At 48.2% G+C, this 15,427-nt stretch overlaps 1 protein-coding gene across 1 annotated transcript; it reads right to left on the bottom strand.

Annotated features, from left to right (window-relative positions):
• Positions 1-5,712: 5,712 nt before the first annotated feature.
• LOC123152270 (bZIP transcription factor 29) lies at positions 5,713-11,838 on the bottom strand. The gene is made up of 4 exons (XM_044571859.1): positions 10,745-11,838; positions 10,538-10,670; positions 10,374-10,458; positions 5,713-6,319 (listed from the first exon to the last, which is right to left on the bottom strand). The coding sequence occupies exons 1-4, from the start codon at positions 11,707-11,709 to the stop codon at positions 6,099-6,101; spliced, it is 1,404 nt and encodes a 467-aa protein (XP_044427794.1). The 5' UTR covers positions 11,710-11,838; the 3' UTR covers positions 5,713-6,098.
• Between the last annotated feature and the right edge of the window lie 3,589 nt (positions 11,839-15,427).

Raw genomic sequence — 15,427 nt, 5'->3', positions numbered from 1 at the left:
CGGATATGCATTGTTTTGGATGTTGTCCATTTTCTCCATATGATGTTTCCATTATTGCCCATGAGGAGACCCCCATAGTTTCCTCATACATTTGAGGAGATTTTGATTCATCACATTCATTGCATGATCCCAATACTTATGTGCACAATATGCTCCCCATGAATACACATGATATTGATGTGCCATATACTTGCATTCTCAATTTGTCTCCCCATCGTGTTATACACAATAACTATTCTTTCATGATGGATGACATGTTCTTATACCATGCATCAAATTTCTTTGAGCAATGCTTATCTTGTACTAACTCTCATGTGCACATACACATCATGATGGATGATGTGTACATTTATCACACGCACAATTTCTTTCGTTTGTGTCTCTTTTGTGTAGGTACCCATGAATACTTGTCAACCTCGCAATCCCACGAGTTGGCAAAACGAGATCTAGAGAGCAATGATGACTTAGGTTCTCATGGATTGACTTTCCCACCGCTCTCTTCACGCGAAGTCTTCGCACATTTCTTCTACTTGGCTCTCACTTGGCTATGGGTTATTGTCCATTACATATTATATGCCCATCTTGCCATGTTCACTTTGCATGATATGCTCATTCCTATGCCTTTGCCATGCATTCGTGACCCATGCTTTGCATTACACATGATGATTGATTCTACTACTTGTATGTGTATTTGCAAGCTTGGTGGAGATAACACTTGTTATTGCCATATTTGCTTTGTGCCCCATTCCTATGATGATACTATGATCATGCTTTGTGTTCGTGCTTACGATATGTCATGTGCATTGTCTATGCCTATTATTTGCTCACATGACATGATTGCCATGATTTACTCTAGTATGTTGCATCTTCTCACTACTAGCTTGCACGACTTGATTACTATGTTAGCTTGCCTTGTTGCATCTCCAATGACTCAAACTTGCTTATTTTATGCGGTTGATGACAACCATCTACATGCTTTGCACATGATTATTATTGCTTGTCGTCATATATCTCCATATGTTTCCTCTCTCATGCTAGATGATTTGCCATGTATTGAACGCAACTATGATTTTCATCTTGCTAATGAGATTGCCCCCATAGCATTCTCGCATATATTTGGAGATTTTGACATATTTCTTGTGAAGCATGCTTGTCTTACCTCTTTGCACCATATACCTAGTGCCATGAATATTGCCATTGTTGCATCATATTCTTCACACACTTATGTTTCTAATGGTTATGTGCAAGAGAAGAGAACCATCATGATGGATGATGTGTTTATCTACCATGCGCATACGTTCTTTTTGTTGTGTGCATGTGTAGGATACTTGGACTTCGTGTGGACTTCCACGTCACGTGAGTTGACAATCCGAGCTCTTGAGAGCGAACCACCTCCTACCATGACGATTCTACATCGCACTTGCTTGTACTTCGGCATTGTGAAGGACGCACAAGGACATGTTTTCAAGGTGATATCCTTCTCTTTTGAGAACCCCCAAACCATGAGCATGGATATTGCAGATCATACTACTTGTGTTGCTTGCGCCATGAGACTTGATTGCACACATGTTAGCGATCTTGCTTCCACTTGTCATTCTCACTGTTCCATGCATCATGATATATATGCCTTGTGTGTTGCATCCAATTCTTGGATTACTTGCTCCTCTCATATGTTTGGTTGCAACAATGTCATCACTTTACATATGCCATGTCCCATTGACTGCTACATGCTTGCCTTGATTGCCTCACACATGATGAACAATTGCTCTTTCCATTGTGTTGAGTGCCACACGATATTCACTACACCCAATGCACATTATACTTGGATTGTCTTGCACTTGACCCATGTGTTTAGACACTTCATTTTATTTGGTGTTGTGAATGATTCCTGTGCCTACCATAGACCTTTCATTGAGAAATTTGCCCATGCTTGCTATGATCTTGAGGTAGATTCTTATTCTCGTGTTACACATATTTGCATCACTACCTCACATTTACATGCTTGTCCCCATGATATCTTTGATTGTGCTCAATTTATATGCTTATATGCCATGTCACAATCCTTTGTCAAACTATATGCTTTGCATGATGACGACACTTGTTTGGTGAATCACCTCTTGAATGCTTGGTTTTGCACTAACGCTAACCACATTTGTTTTTCCAAGTGGTTGTTGTCTTTGCTACTTTTGAAGGAATCCCAAGATGGTGTGACATTGGAGAGTGCCCATTTCGAGCTTCAAGATGACGAGAACTTGGTGATCGACCACTCCTACAAGGTGACGCCATCTCTTTCCCATCGTGATTTGGATTTCGATCCGAGGTCGGATCTTTCCCAACGGAGGGGAGATGATGCGGAGCATCCTATGGACATCACCATGTCAAGAGTCCGTTTGGCAAGTGACACGTGCGACATCTACTTCACATACATAAAGGTGAATCATCTCCTTTACATGTTCTCACATGAACCCTTCGAGGATGATATGCTACTTGACACCCCTCTCGTGTGCATGCATAGGTATTGTCGGAACACTACGGACGACGAGGAGGAGTGCAAGCGCCAAGGAACAACTACACCATCCGCGAGGGAAGCATGGAAGCGACGACGGAAGAAGACGGAGACAGCTTCTAGGACCTGGACATTCGGCCCCTGGACGTGTCACCAGCAGCAAGGAGCCAGTGGTCAAGTCTACAGGGCCCAGACATTCGGCGACCAGCCCGGACATCCGGCGCGTCCCGAGCCCCCGGACATCCGGCCTCCAGCCCGGAAATCCAGACCCCGCCATTCCAGAGAGCAACAAGGTTGGACCCTGCCAGCCCGGACATCCGGCCCCAGCGCCCGTACATCCGCCCCCCCTACCTGCGTGCAGCGCGTCTGGGCCGTGGCCCATGTACCCCTTCGCCCCTTAGACTATATATACTCCCCCTCCACCTACGTTTTAGGGTTAGCGTTGTGATAGCTCATTTGAGAGATAGAGCTTCGCTCATCCATATCGGATCTACTCCACGAGAGAGACCGCGGCCCCTCTACGGAGAAGATCCACCTTTGGATTCAAGACCCCTCACAGGAAGATCCCCTTGTGGATTCAAGACCTCCTCGCGGAGAAGAACCGGTTACCTCTTGTATCGTCCGTTGTTGACTTTGGATCTTGTGTCTTCCTTTGTGTTCATGGATCTAGCGCATGTGTGATCATATTTGTTGGTTTCTCGTGTTCCTCTCGTGTTTTTCCCCTCGTTTCCATACTCGTGTTCTTCGTGTTCATCGCGGGATCCGCTCCTTTCGTGAAAGATCGGGCCACTATGGTTCTACCCTACATCACAGAAGATCCAGCTCGTCGGGCGTGCGGCCACGCGGATGCACACACGGATTCCACGGGCACGAGCAGTCTCGGCCAGCTCATGCAAACGGCGCACAAGGTCTGCCTTGGGAGCGGCCGTTGGCATGAGGTCGGGACGTGGGCGCTGGAATCTTCATCTCGGCGACGGGGGCAGCGGCCGGGGGGCTGGTGTGGATGCTCGGCAGGGTGAGCTTCGGCCATGGGCATGAGAAGAGAGATGAAAGGAGAACTGTGGATGTCTTGTGGGTCCTTGCACTCTGAGGTGGCAGGAATGTCTAGGCGTGCCCAGGCAGCCTCATATTGCTCTCAGATTTAAGACGAGTTTGAGGTACACAGGTTAGTTCAGACGTTTAGAGATAGAATAGAGGGTCTGATTGGATCACTCTTTTTTGACCCTAGATTTGAGACGAGTATGAGGTACGCCAGTGAGTCTTAAACATTTAGAGATAAAATAGGAATCCGATTGGATCACTCTTTTTTGACCGGCGGACGTGTCTGGTATAGGGATTTGAGACGGGTATGAAATACACCAGTAAGTCTGGACATTTAGGAATAAAAGGGCACCTCTAGGCGCCGGCGCATCGGCCGAATGTTTCGGCCGGTCTGCTTCCAGCCGCTCGATCTGTTGTGCGACACCGTCAGATCGGAGCTCCTCTGCTCTTTTTACCTTATCGTCGTCTTCCCGAGCGCTCGCCGCGCCGACAGCCCGTCGGGGCCGCCCCACGCTCCGGCACTCATCTCGCCCCGGCCGCCGGTTGGAGCTGACCGCTCGCCGCCTCGGCCGCTCGTCGGAGCGCCATGGATGCAGCTCCGCGACTCAGCTCGTCCAGTCCGCTCGCCGCCCCGGCCGCCCGTTGGGGCCGCCCCGCGCTCCGGGACTCAGCTCGCCCTGACCGCTCGCTGCCCCCGCTGCTCGTCGGAGTGCCATGGATGTAGCTCCGCCTCACCGATGATTGGTTCCAGCAAAAAACAGAGATGCCCCGCGGTAGCATTTTCCCGTGTCAGTCGTAGCAGATGAAGACAACGGTTGCAGCAAAAAAAATCCATCGGTGTTGCCATTGTAGCAAAAAATTTAATCGGATGTAGCAAAACACATCGCCAATGGTAGCAAAAGACGAGGATGTTGCAACAAAAATGCCGTCCTCGTCTTCGCCGGTCACACCACAGTCGTAAAAAAGTACCATGGCCGCATGAATGGATGTAGCAAAACACATAGACGGTAGTAACAAAAAATTGACACGGTTGTAGCTTTTATCTCAATGGTTGAAACTTTTCCCCCCTACGGTGGAAGCTTTTCTAAACGATTGAAACTTTTTTCGTTTTGAGTAGCGCCTGGGTGAAATATTCCTCTCCCGTTCGGTTGAAGCTTTTTTCATCGAAGGTTGTAGCATTTTCTGTAGATGGTTGTAGCTTTCCTCGATGGCACTGAACGCTTGCAACTTTCTGTATATCCGATGTAGCAAAACTCGACGCCGGTTGTAGCTAAGTGGTGTGCCGGTTGTAGCAAAATGTGATACAGGTTGTAGCATGTAACAAAAAGCGTGATGTCTCTAGTGTTTGCTTGGAACAACGCCGCCGTCTTCACAGCTCGCAGTCACCATGCTCGCCGTCCCATGATGGGAGCTCTCTCGGGCATCAGTTGCAACAGGCCATGACGTGGTTCCAGCTTCCGCCTAGGCCGGTTGCAACACGTCTCGTTGTGGGCATGTCTTCTCCGGTGACCGGTCGCCGCTCGTAGCACGGCCTCGTCGAAGCGTGCAGCACGACGCCGGTGGGCAACGTGGGGTGGGGTGGCAAAAGCCAGGCCGTCGCCTCAGGCGGGCGGCTGTCCGCCGTGACCGGTTGAGGGCGTAGTCCCAGCCTGCCCGGACTAGACACCGACGGCATCACCTACTAGTAACGGGGGGTAGCTGGTGTGTGGTGGGGGGCCATTATCGGTCAGTGCTTGGGGTTGGGAGGAAGCCTAGATGCAGGAGGAGGGAAAGCAAAACGTGAGCGGCTGAAAAATAACTGCGGGAGGATAAGGGATGTGAGGTGGGCCTACTAGCAGCAACAGCTAGCGAGTCCGGTCAAAGCTTCGGCCGGTGCCCCGGCGTGAAACGTTTCCCGGAATGAAATAGAGATTCGATTGGATCACTCTTTTTTGACCCGCAGACATAGGGGTCCGGCCGTAGATGCTCTTACGGCCTCGTTCGCTGTTCGCTGACTGGAATTTTTTTTTTAATTGTTTTGATTACTTACCTAGCTTGCCACACTCGACTTTTTGGAGCCAGATCTGCAACGGACTTTCACAGGAGAGATAAAGCAACCAACGCCAAAACGTGAACACAAGCATAGCCCGAACGCTGACGAAGTACGCCATATACTCCATTACACGTTCACGGCACAGGTACTGTTGTAGATTTTGTAATATAATAACCTCATAGACTCGCAGAAACAACTCGTCGGAAAGAATCTTTAATGAGAAGACTACCACAGTGACTCACAAGGAAGGTACTCATGTACAGCACGAATATACGACAGACAATACGGTACGACGACGACCATGCTCCACGCTGAGTATTATACCACCTTAAACAAAAGAACTCGGGCAGCATCCGTTGCCCAACCACTGCTATCCATCCTACAACCTGTCTGATATAATCAAAAGATATTATTTTCTCTCCGCTCGCACATACGATCACCATCTTCAACTCATCATGCTCGGCTAGATTCGAATTTCTCCTCCTCTGCTATAGAGATCCAGGTTCTTTGTGACTTGGTCTATGCTGATTGCTGCGACTGCTGCTGCTGCTGCTGCTGCTGAGCCTGCTGCGTCTGTGATGACTGCTGCTGTTGCTGCTGCTGTATTTGCAGCTGCTGCATTTGAATCAGCTGGGAGTTCATCTGCTGCTGTAGGCCCGCCTTCGACATACGAGCATCCGTAATCTCACCGGTTGCAACTTTCAGCCGCTGGACCTCACCCGTTAGTGCTTCATTCAGAGCTGGATACATATGAATCCCATAGAGAAACATAAATCAATGGACAGAACATTACAAAACAACTAATTAAGTTACATGATAGCCTTCATTCAATCACTGCAATAGGTGGCAAAAAAAACAATGTGCATCAACAAGGAAATAAAATCTTATATTATCTGAAAAGAAAGAAAGAAAATGGCACATGCACAGTTGATTTCCATAGTTTAGCACTGAAAGTCACAAAGCAAGATGAACATATATAACCCTGTCACCCAAATAAACACAATGACACATGATTGGTTTATAGACACTGCAAACAACAACCTGAACAACTAAACATGGATTATATAACACAACACATAACTAATACTGTGACAACTATGGAAACAAGCATGAAGATAATGAAAATATCATTATCATACACACTTGCGTTTGCCTAGAAAGTTTATCCGGGTAGGGCTAGCAATTGGCATATGATGCCATCTTGCAATGAAATCAACTTCTAGTGAAACACCAGCAATTTATCATGCCAACCAGAGACATATGCTAGCCGACCTTAGAGCATCTTCAACCGGACCCCCTACTTCGCACCCATATGCCCGGGCAGACAGCCCAAACACCATGCGGACACAAATAGGCCACCCAAACGGACCCCCCAAACCCAGCCCATATGTTCGGGCTGTCCGGCACCCCTCAAACCCAGCTCATATGTGGGACGGATTTGGGAGCACCCGGATGCGTCCACCACGTCGGATCCGGCAAGCCGAACCCACTCCAAATTCCTCCAAATTGACCACCCTCTCTAATGTGTCTGTCTTCTCTTTCCCGCATCCGAGTCGTTGCCCTCTTCCGCATCTGTGGCGCCCACCTCCTCCTTCGTCCTAGCCGTCCTGGCCCACTCCGCCGTCCGCCCGCACCATGGAGGATGGCTCGGCAAAGTCCATGGGGGTCCCTACCGCTGGGAGCAAAGTGGAGACCATCATCTGCAAGGAGCAGCAACTCCAGCAGCACGCCCGCAAGAAGGCGGAGAAGGACGTCGTTGACATGGAGCTTCACCAATGGTCCGGCATCTCGAATGGCTTCACGCAGGAAGCGGACGCCTCTTGGACATGTCATACAAGTCACCACAACTCCAACAGTCACGGACAACGTCGGGGATCCTCAGCGACGGACATGCCTAGCAACCGTTCGAAGATATTCCTCAATAAAATGCTTAGGTCTTTTTTGCCCCATGTGCATTTATCGGATCCATTATAGGATGGTAGTTTCACTGTGATGCATCTTTAGGACTCGTTCATGATGGACATGATAAATGATGGTGAAGCTCCTCCAAACTATGAAATGGGTAATCAAAATTCGCCTTTGTTTGAACAAGTTTTGCAGTTTCTATGCAAAAGTGGTGAATAGGCACCAAAGTGGTATTGGAGTCGATAGCCATGTAAGTTTTGTTTGCTTCACATTGTTCATCATCTTCCTTGTCTTGCTTCCTTTCTTGGATTATTTTGGATTGTTGGGTGCAATTGACTGGGAAACCAAAGTGGTCAAACCTCTTTTGAAGATATCAAGAACCCCGACAACTCACCAATCTATTGGACTGGATGATGACGATGAGCCAAATGGAGGGGTGGACTGACATGGGACCAACCCAAAGAGGAATAGACACTGAGGGGGAGGAAGTGGGAGAAGGATAGGGGCGCACGTGACGACGCGGCAAGCAAAATGTCCGCCACATGGACGGACATTTTTTGCAACAAGGGAGGAGACATTGAAGAAAATGAAGGAGAAACACGAGAGGTACAAGCTCTTCTTGTATGTGCAAAGGGAGAGGGTACGGGATAGGATGATTATGGAGAAGGAGAGGATAGACATGGAGAAGCAAGAGAAAAGGGAGGAGAAGCGGGAGAGGTACAAGCTCTTCTTGTATGTGCATCGGGAGGGCATGGAGTTGGATAGGATGATCATGTAGGGAGAGGATAGACATGGAGAAGCAAGAGAAATGGCAAAAAGAAATGGAGCTTGAGCTTGAGAAGGTGAGACTCACGAAGATCACTAGGAGTCAAGGATCATGTCGGCCGACACTATCCTCATGTATGACAATTGCAAGAAGTGGATCACAACAAAAAGGAGATCCATGAGCGCAACAATGGGGGTGATTGATTCAATCATGTATGCCTATGAATGAATTGTTGTAAATTATTTTGGCTTGTGTTGAATTGGTTGTGTGCTATATGATCTATATGCATGGCTTTGTATGGATTTGAGGTATTGTATATGAGGGGTGTGGACTGGTTGCCCGGGCGGACAAATATGGGGCGGTCGGCGAACATAAATGGGGTCAGATTAGGCAAGTCCGACTGGAGATGCTCTTAGAACCGTATATTAGCTACATATGGACTATATATCAATCCACAGAGAGGACCCATGGCAACAAAATCACTAGCATAAATTGCTGACCGCTAGCTAAGTAGCTAGAACATTTACTGAAAGCCTGAAACCAACTGTGGACTCACAAATAACCAAAAATGCACAGAAGACGCATAGAGAAAATGCTATTATAGATCTTCAATCTTACACCGCATTAAAAATGTTCAAAACAAGTATACATCACCAGCGTGAACTTTCAGAAACGATTTTTACACTAATTGAAATAGCAATCTGACATTTAGATCTGAATAGGCTATTAAACACAATTTAAGACTAGATATATGGAATATTTGAATCTTTTCAAATGTCATTAAGGAAAAATATACAAGCCTTTTCAACAGAAGTGAGTAAGAAGACAGTTTCTACAGTATACGCATATAGTACTTATCAACCATAAAATGTGCCCAAAGGAACCAAAACAAACAGTAGGTCACATAAGCATCTAAAGGAACTGGACATTAGTTAATATATCCTCATGTAAGCAAGAGTAACGAACCTAGTCAAACTAGACGCACATGAGGAAATCATGATAAAATAGTTTGAGGTATTCAAGGTTTTCAAAGTATTTTAAAACATATATTGATTAGTGATAAAACAGTGTTAAGATATGCAAGATTTTCCAAATACATATTGTTCAAAAAAATCCCAGTAAAAGTATGTACCATGATGGTACAACCCAGCCACCTGGTGACCGAACCCCTAGCAACTAATAAAGTAATAATATAAAATGAATATACTGTGTCATCAATTTTCAACCAATTTGCAAATCAACTTTCCTGAGACAAAAGGACTTTAATCTACTCAGCAAGTAATCAACGCCAGGAAAATTTGTACACCAGCATAAAAAGAATCAGCAATATTTATAATGATAGTTTAATATCACTGACTAACACAGAGAACAAGCACGCGATCTTTTGTATAATAATCACGAAACAAGGTAATAGAGTGTGCTTTGGTTGGTAGCCAAAAATTGCTAGCCAATATTTTAGCATGCTTACATTTGGCGACTTAATATAACTGACTATCATAGAGAACCAGCACACAATCTTTTGTAAATCATAAATCACGAAACAAAGGTAATAGGCCATGCTTTTGTTGGGAGCCAAAAATTGCTAGCCAATATTTTGGCATACCTACATTTTGCAACTCCAAAACTTGCCAAATGTAGGCAAGTTTTTAGAGAAGTTGGCACCCAACCAATTGGTTTAGCTTTGGCTTGGATAAATATTGGCAAGTCATCTTTCAGCACCAAACCATGAAATTTTTTATTACAAACACAACCAAGATGCATGGTAAATTAAGAACCAATATATCTAGACACATGAAACATGCAATAACATCCAAGAACCACTCGACTATTGCATTTTAATGTAAACTTATTTGCTTGGCCTTGATTAACCCTACAGTGTCGAGTGCACATAAACAGAAACTATCCCGACCCAACAATAAAAAGACTGATCTGTATTGGTGATACTACATGATTACCAAACCAGCCCAGACAGTCGAAAGTTGGCACAGACACATGCTGGCATAATACTTGAAGAGCACTATTTTTGTATTGCTGTTTGCTAGTTTCCCGAGAAGACATAACCCAGTTTAATTTTAACCAAAAGAAATGAAGAACAATGCTGAAGGGGACCATAAGAAGCATACCATCTCTCAGCTGTGCCTGTTGCTCCATTGCTTGCAGCCTTATTTTCAACTCATTGTTCTGAGTCGCAAGTCCTCCAGAGTCCCTCTGCAAACAAGTGCGTCAAGAATTAGTTCCGTCCTAACATAAACAAAATCAAAATACAGAGCAACTCCATAAGACAAACCTGCATCATTGTCAACTGTGCTGAAAGTGTAGTCGCCTCTGTCTGCAAGACCTGTACCTTATGCTCGAGTTCTTGAATGTACCTCATCTTGCGCTCCTTTGACCTTGCCGCAGACTGGCGATTTGCCAAAATCCTGGCAGTTTTAAAAAGTCAGGATGCTTAATTTGAAGGGAAAATGTTTTTTCCACTCTATGAAGAAATGCACACCTCTTGACCCTCTTAGGGTCTGTCAAAGCTATCTCTGCGAGGCGTTCATTTGCCATGATCTTCTTCTTCTCAGCCTCAGTGAACTCCCCGTTGGCGAACTCGGTACCAAACAGTGACGCAGCACCACCACCATCCAAGGACCCACTCCCGCTCCTGGAAAGGCCACCGCTGGGGGACGGCAGTGGTAGCTTTGGTGAATCGTCACCCGTGGCATAGTTGAGCTTCCCCATGAAGCTGTCCATGGACAAGCTGCGACAATGCCGAGACTTGGCTCCGTCCTTCCTCTCCGCTGAGGTGGACTGGCTCTCGGCTTCGTTCTCGCTGCTCTCGGCCGCGCTGGCAGCGCGGGTGCCGCTGGCACGGCTGTGACTGTCACGGTCGTCGTGGCGGTCCTCGGAGGAGTTGAGCGCGTCCATCCCGTCCAGGTCCATGTAGGCGTTGACAAGGTCGTACAACGCAGTGTCGTCGCCCTCCAATCTGCCGCCATCCTGTCCCGTGGCCGCCTCGCGCTTCACCGGCGCCGGGGGCGGCAGGGGCGGGCTGAGCTGCGAGAACCCGAAGGGGATGTCGCTCTGAGAGCGGCGGTGGCCAGCCCTCCGCGGCGGCAGGCCGAAGGGCGGCGGGTCGGAGCTTGAAGACGGCGGGGAGGGCGGGATGGCGGGCGGGCCGGCCAGATCGGCGTAGGGCGGCGGCGGGAGCGAGTCGAGGGAGAAGAAGAGGGGCTGCGACAGCGAGCGCGCGTGGTGGGCCGCGGCGCCGGAGGGGATCTGGCCGTAGGGCGACGGGAGACGCACCTGCGGGTGAGCCGGGGGGCGGGGCGACGGGGAGAGGCGCCTGTGGTGGTAGGCAGACGCGGCGGCGAGGTCGAGCGGGGTCGGGGAGCGCGGCACTGGCGGCTGCCCGCCCCCGCCGCCCTGCGGGGACAGATGCTGGCGCGCCGGATCAGCGCCACCGGAGTCGTCCATGGAGAAGCTTGTAGAAGGCGGTTCCGGCAGGGGGGGCGGCGGAATGCCGACGGCGAGGAGAGGTGAGGCCCAGGCGCCGACCTCGAACTGAAGATGTGGGGGAAGAGAGAGAGAGAGAGAGGGGGGGGGCAGCCTCGCGAGGAGCTCGCTCGCTTGCTCGGACGAAAACAAAAACAAAAGCTGATTTTCTCGTGGCGAGTAATAATAATTTTCAGTTGGGGTTTGCGTGTGCATGTGGTCCGAGGCGGAGCTACGTGCCGCGTGACTCCATTGGACAAAGGGACCGGAAAAATCCCTCGCTCTTTTTCTTTTCTTTTGTTTATTTACTGATCTATGCATCGTGCTTGGGAAATGAAGGCCGGTTTGACCGGACGCTCTGCTATATTCGGGGGATTTGCATAGCGTGGTTTTGCTTGTGTGCTTGATCTTGTCGCCGTTAATGATTGATAGCGGCAGCTTGATTGATGCGCCGTGATTAGTGGGTGCGACTGCGACCGCGACTGTGAGAGCGTGGGATTAGGGTCCTGTTTCAGACTCCGCCCGGAGACTGGACGACTCGCTTTCTTTATCTCCTCTGCCACATTCTTTTTTATTCTGGCCTCACATGGTTTCTCTTTTAAGATACGGAACATCATCCTCGATTACACGTCATGGCTTCTTCTTTTTTCGAATGCCCACGAGCGTGCGCACTATATATTGAAGAAGGGAAAGGAGGAGAACCCCTCCACTTTGGGTGTTACATGACTTCTGGATCGACAATGAGGAAATAGTAGAAGTAAAATTCACAGGACCATCACAATTGTAATGTTATTAGCAAAAAAAGGTATCATTTTTGTGCAGAGCGCAAAAACCACTAAACACAAATGTAGAGAGAGGATAGGATACAACACACACGTTTCACGGGTATCCAGTGTCAATATATAGATGTACAGGAAAATCATCACGTCTAGGACTAAACCCTAATAAAATGGATGCAGATTATAGTGCATGTGTATATACGAATACATAGGTCGCTCAACCCCCGCCCCCTCCCCCGGCAGTCGAAGCGTCGGCACTAACGCACAGACTGGACCGAAACTCCTCGAAAACCAACGCCGACAACCCCTTTGTCATGATATCCGCAAACTATTGAGAGGTAGGTCGTAGGCATGTGAAGAACTCGAACGTGACCAAGAGCCACCTGCTCGCGAACAAAGTGGATATCCAGCTCAATATGTTTGGTGCGGCGATGATGAACGGGGTTGTCAGAGAGGTAGATGGCACAAACGTTGTCGCAATACACAAATGGTGGCCTTATCGGCGGGACAAGAGAGCTCTTAGAGAAGTTGTAGAAGCCATAAGCACTCAACAACAACGTTAGCCACGGCACGATACTCAACCTCAACACTGGACCGAGAAACTGTGGGTCGTCGCTTGGACGGCCAACAGATAAGTGATAGTCCAAGGTAGACACAATATCTAGAGGTGGAACACCGTGTGTCGGTGCAGCCAGCCCAGTTTGCATCAGAGTATGCCACAATGTCCATAGCTGTCGAAGCGTGGAGCCAGAGGCAAAGATCCATAGTACCGCGAATGTAACGGAGAATCCGTTTCACCGTGGTCCCGTGAGCATCACAAGGCGAATGCATATGAAGGCACACATGTTGTACCACGTACTTCAACTCTAGGAGAGTGGGCGTCAAATACTGGAGAGCACCCACAATCGAGCGGTAGAAGGGGGCATCCGGCACCGGCGAACCAACGGTGGAGGAGAGCTTGGCCTTCGTGTCGATAGGGGTGGTCGCGGGTTTGCAGTTGAGCATCCCGACGCGGTCAAGCAACTCATGAGCGTACTTCTGCTGCTGAAGAAAGAACATGTCCACGCATCATACCACCTCGATGCCACGGAAGTAGTGTAGCGGCCCTAAGTCCTTGATGGCGAACTCAACGTGAAGTCGATTAGTAAGCCAAAGAAGAAGATCAGCGGTGCATGCCATCAAAATGATGTCGTCGATGTAGAGGAGCGGGTACGCAATCTCATGGCCCTGTCAATAGACAAATTGCGAGGCATCAGAGCGATTGTAGCGGAAGCCAGGCTGGTGAAGAAATGCCGCGATGCGCTAGTACCAGGCACGTGGTGCCTGCTTGAGCCCATATAACGAGCGAGAAAGTGGGCACACATGATTCGGGGTTGCGTCATCGACAAAACCAGCAGGCCGCTGGCAATACACTAGCTCGTCGAGATGGCCACGGAGGAAGGCGTTGGAGACATCCATCTGGTTTACCGGCCATGCCCGAGACACTGTGAGGTGCATGATGGTACAGATCGTGCTGGGTTTGACAACCACGGCAAAGGTATTCATGAAGTCGACACCGACTCGCTCACAAAGCCTCAAACCACCCAATGCGCTTTCTAGCGCTCCTGTATACCATCGGGACGAAGTTTCTGAAGGAAATATGCCCTAGAGGCAATAATAATAAAGTTATTATTTATTTCCTTATACCATGATAAATGTTTATTATTCATGCTAGAATTGTATTAACCGGAAACATGATACATGTGTGAATACATAGACAAACAGAGTGTCACTAGTATGCCTCTACTTGACTAGCTCGTTGAATCAAAGATGGTTATGTTTCCTAGCCATGGAAAAAGAGTTGTCATTTGATTAACGGGATCACATCATTAGGAGAATGATGTGATTGACTTGACCCATTCCGTTAGCTTAGCACTTGATCGTTTAGTTTGTTGATATTGCTTTCTTCATGACTTATACATGTTCCTATGACTATGAGATTATGCAATTCCCGTTTACCGGAGGAACACTTTGTCTGCTACCAAACGTCACAACATAACTGGGTGATTATAAAGGTGCTCTACAAGTGTCTCCAAAGGTACTTGTTGGGATGGCGTATTTCAAGATTAGGATTTGTCACTCCGATTGTCGAGAGGTATCTCTGGGCCCACTCGGTGATACACATCACTCAAGCCTTGCAAGCATTGTAACTAATGAGTTAGTTGCGGGATGATGTATTATGGAACGAGTAAAGAGACTTGCCGGTAACGAAATTGAACTAGGTATTGAGATACCGACGATCAAATCTCGGGCAAGTAACATACCGATGACAAAGGGAACAACGTATGTTGTTATACGGTTTGACCGATAAAGATCTTCGTAGAATATGTAGGAGCCAATATGAGCATCCAGGTTCCGCTATTGGTTATTGACCGGAGACGTGTCTCGGTCATGTCTACATAGTTCTCGAACCCGTAGGGTCCGCACGCTTAAAGTTCGATGACGGTTATATTATGAGTTTATGTGTTTTGATGTATCGAAGGTAGTTCGGAGTCCCGGGTATGATCAAAGACATGGCGAGGAGTCTCGAAATGGTTGAGACATGAAGATTGATATATTGGATGACCATATTCGGACACCGGAATGGTTCCAGGGGTTATCGGATATATACCAGAGTACCGGGGGGTTACCGGAACCCCCTCGGGGGTTATTGGGCCTCATGGGCCCAAGTGGTGGAAGAGGAGAGGCGGCAGGAGGTGGCGCGCGGCCCCCCTTGCCCCAATCCAAATTGGGAAAGGGAAGGGGGCGGTGGCCCCCCTTCTCCTTCCTTCTCTCCACCTCCTCCTCCCCCTTCTCCTAATTGGAATAGGAAAGGGGGCAAAACCTACTTGGAGTATGATTGCCCCCCCTTGGGCGCGCCTCCTCTCCTTGGTTGGCCCCCT

This window comes from Triticum aestivum, chromosome 7A (assembly GCF_018294505.1).
Source record: "Triticum aestivum cultivar Chinese Spring chromosome 7A, IWGSC CS RefSeq v2.1, whole genome shotgun sequence".
NCBI classification, from domain to species: domain Eukaryota; kingdom Viridiplantae; phylum Streptophyta; class Magnoliopsida; order Poales; family Poaceae; genus Triticum; species Triticum aestivum.
Note: the sequence above shows the minus strand (reverse complement) of the source record. Positions and strands in the feature narration are given on the sequence as shown.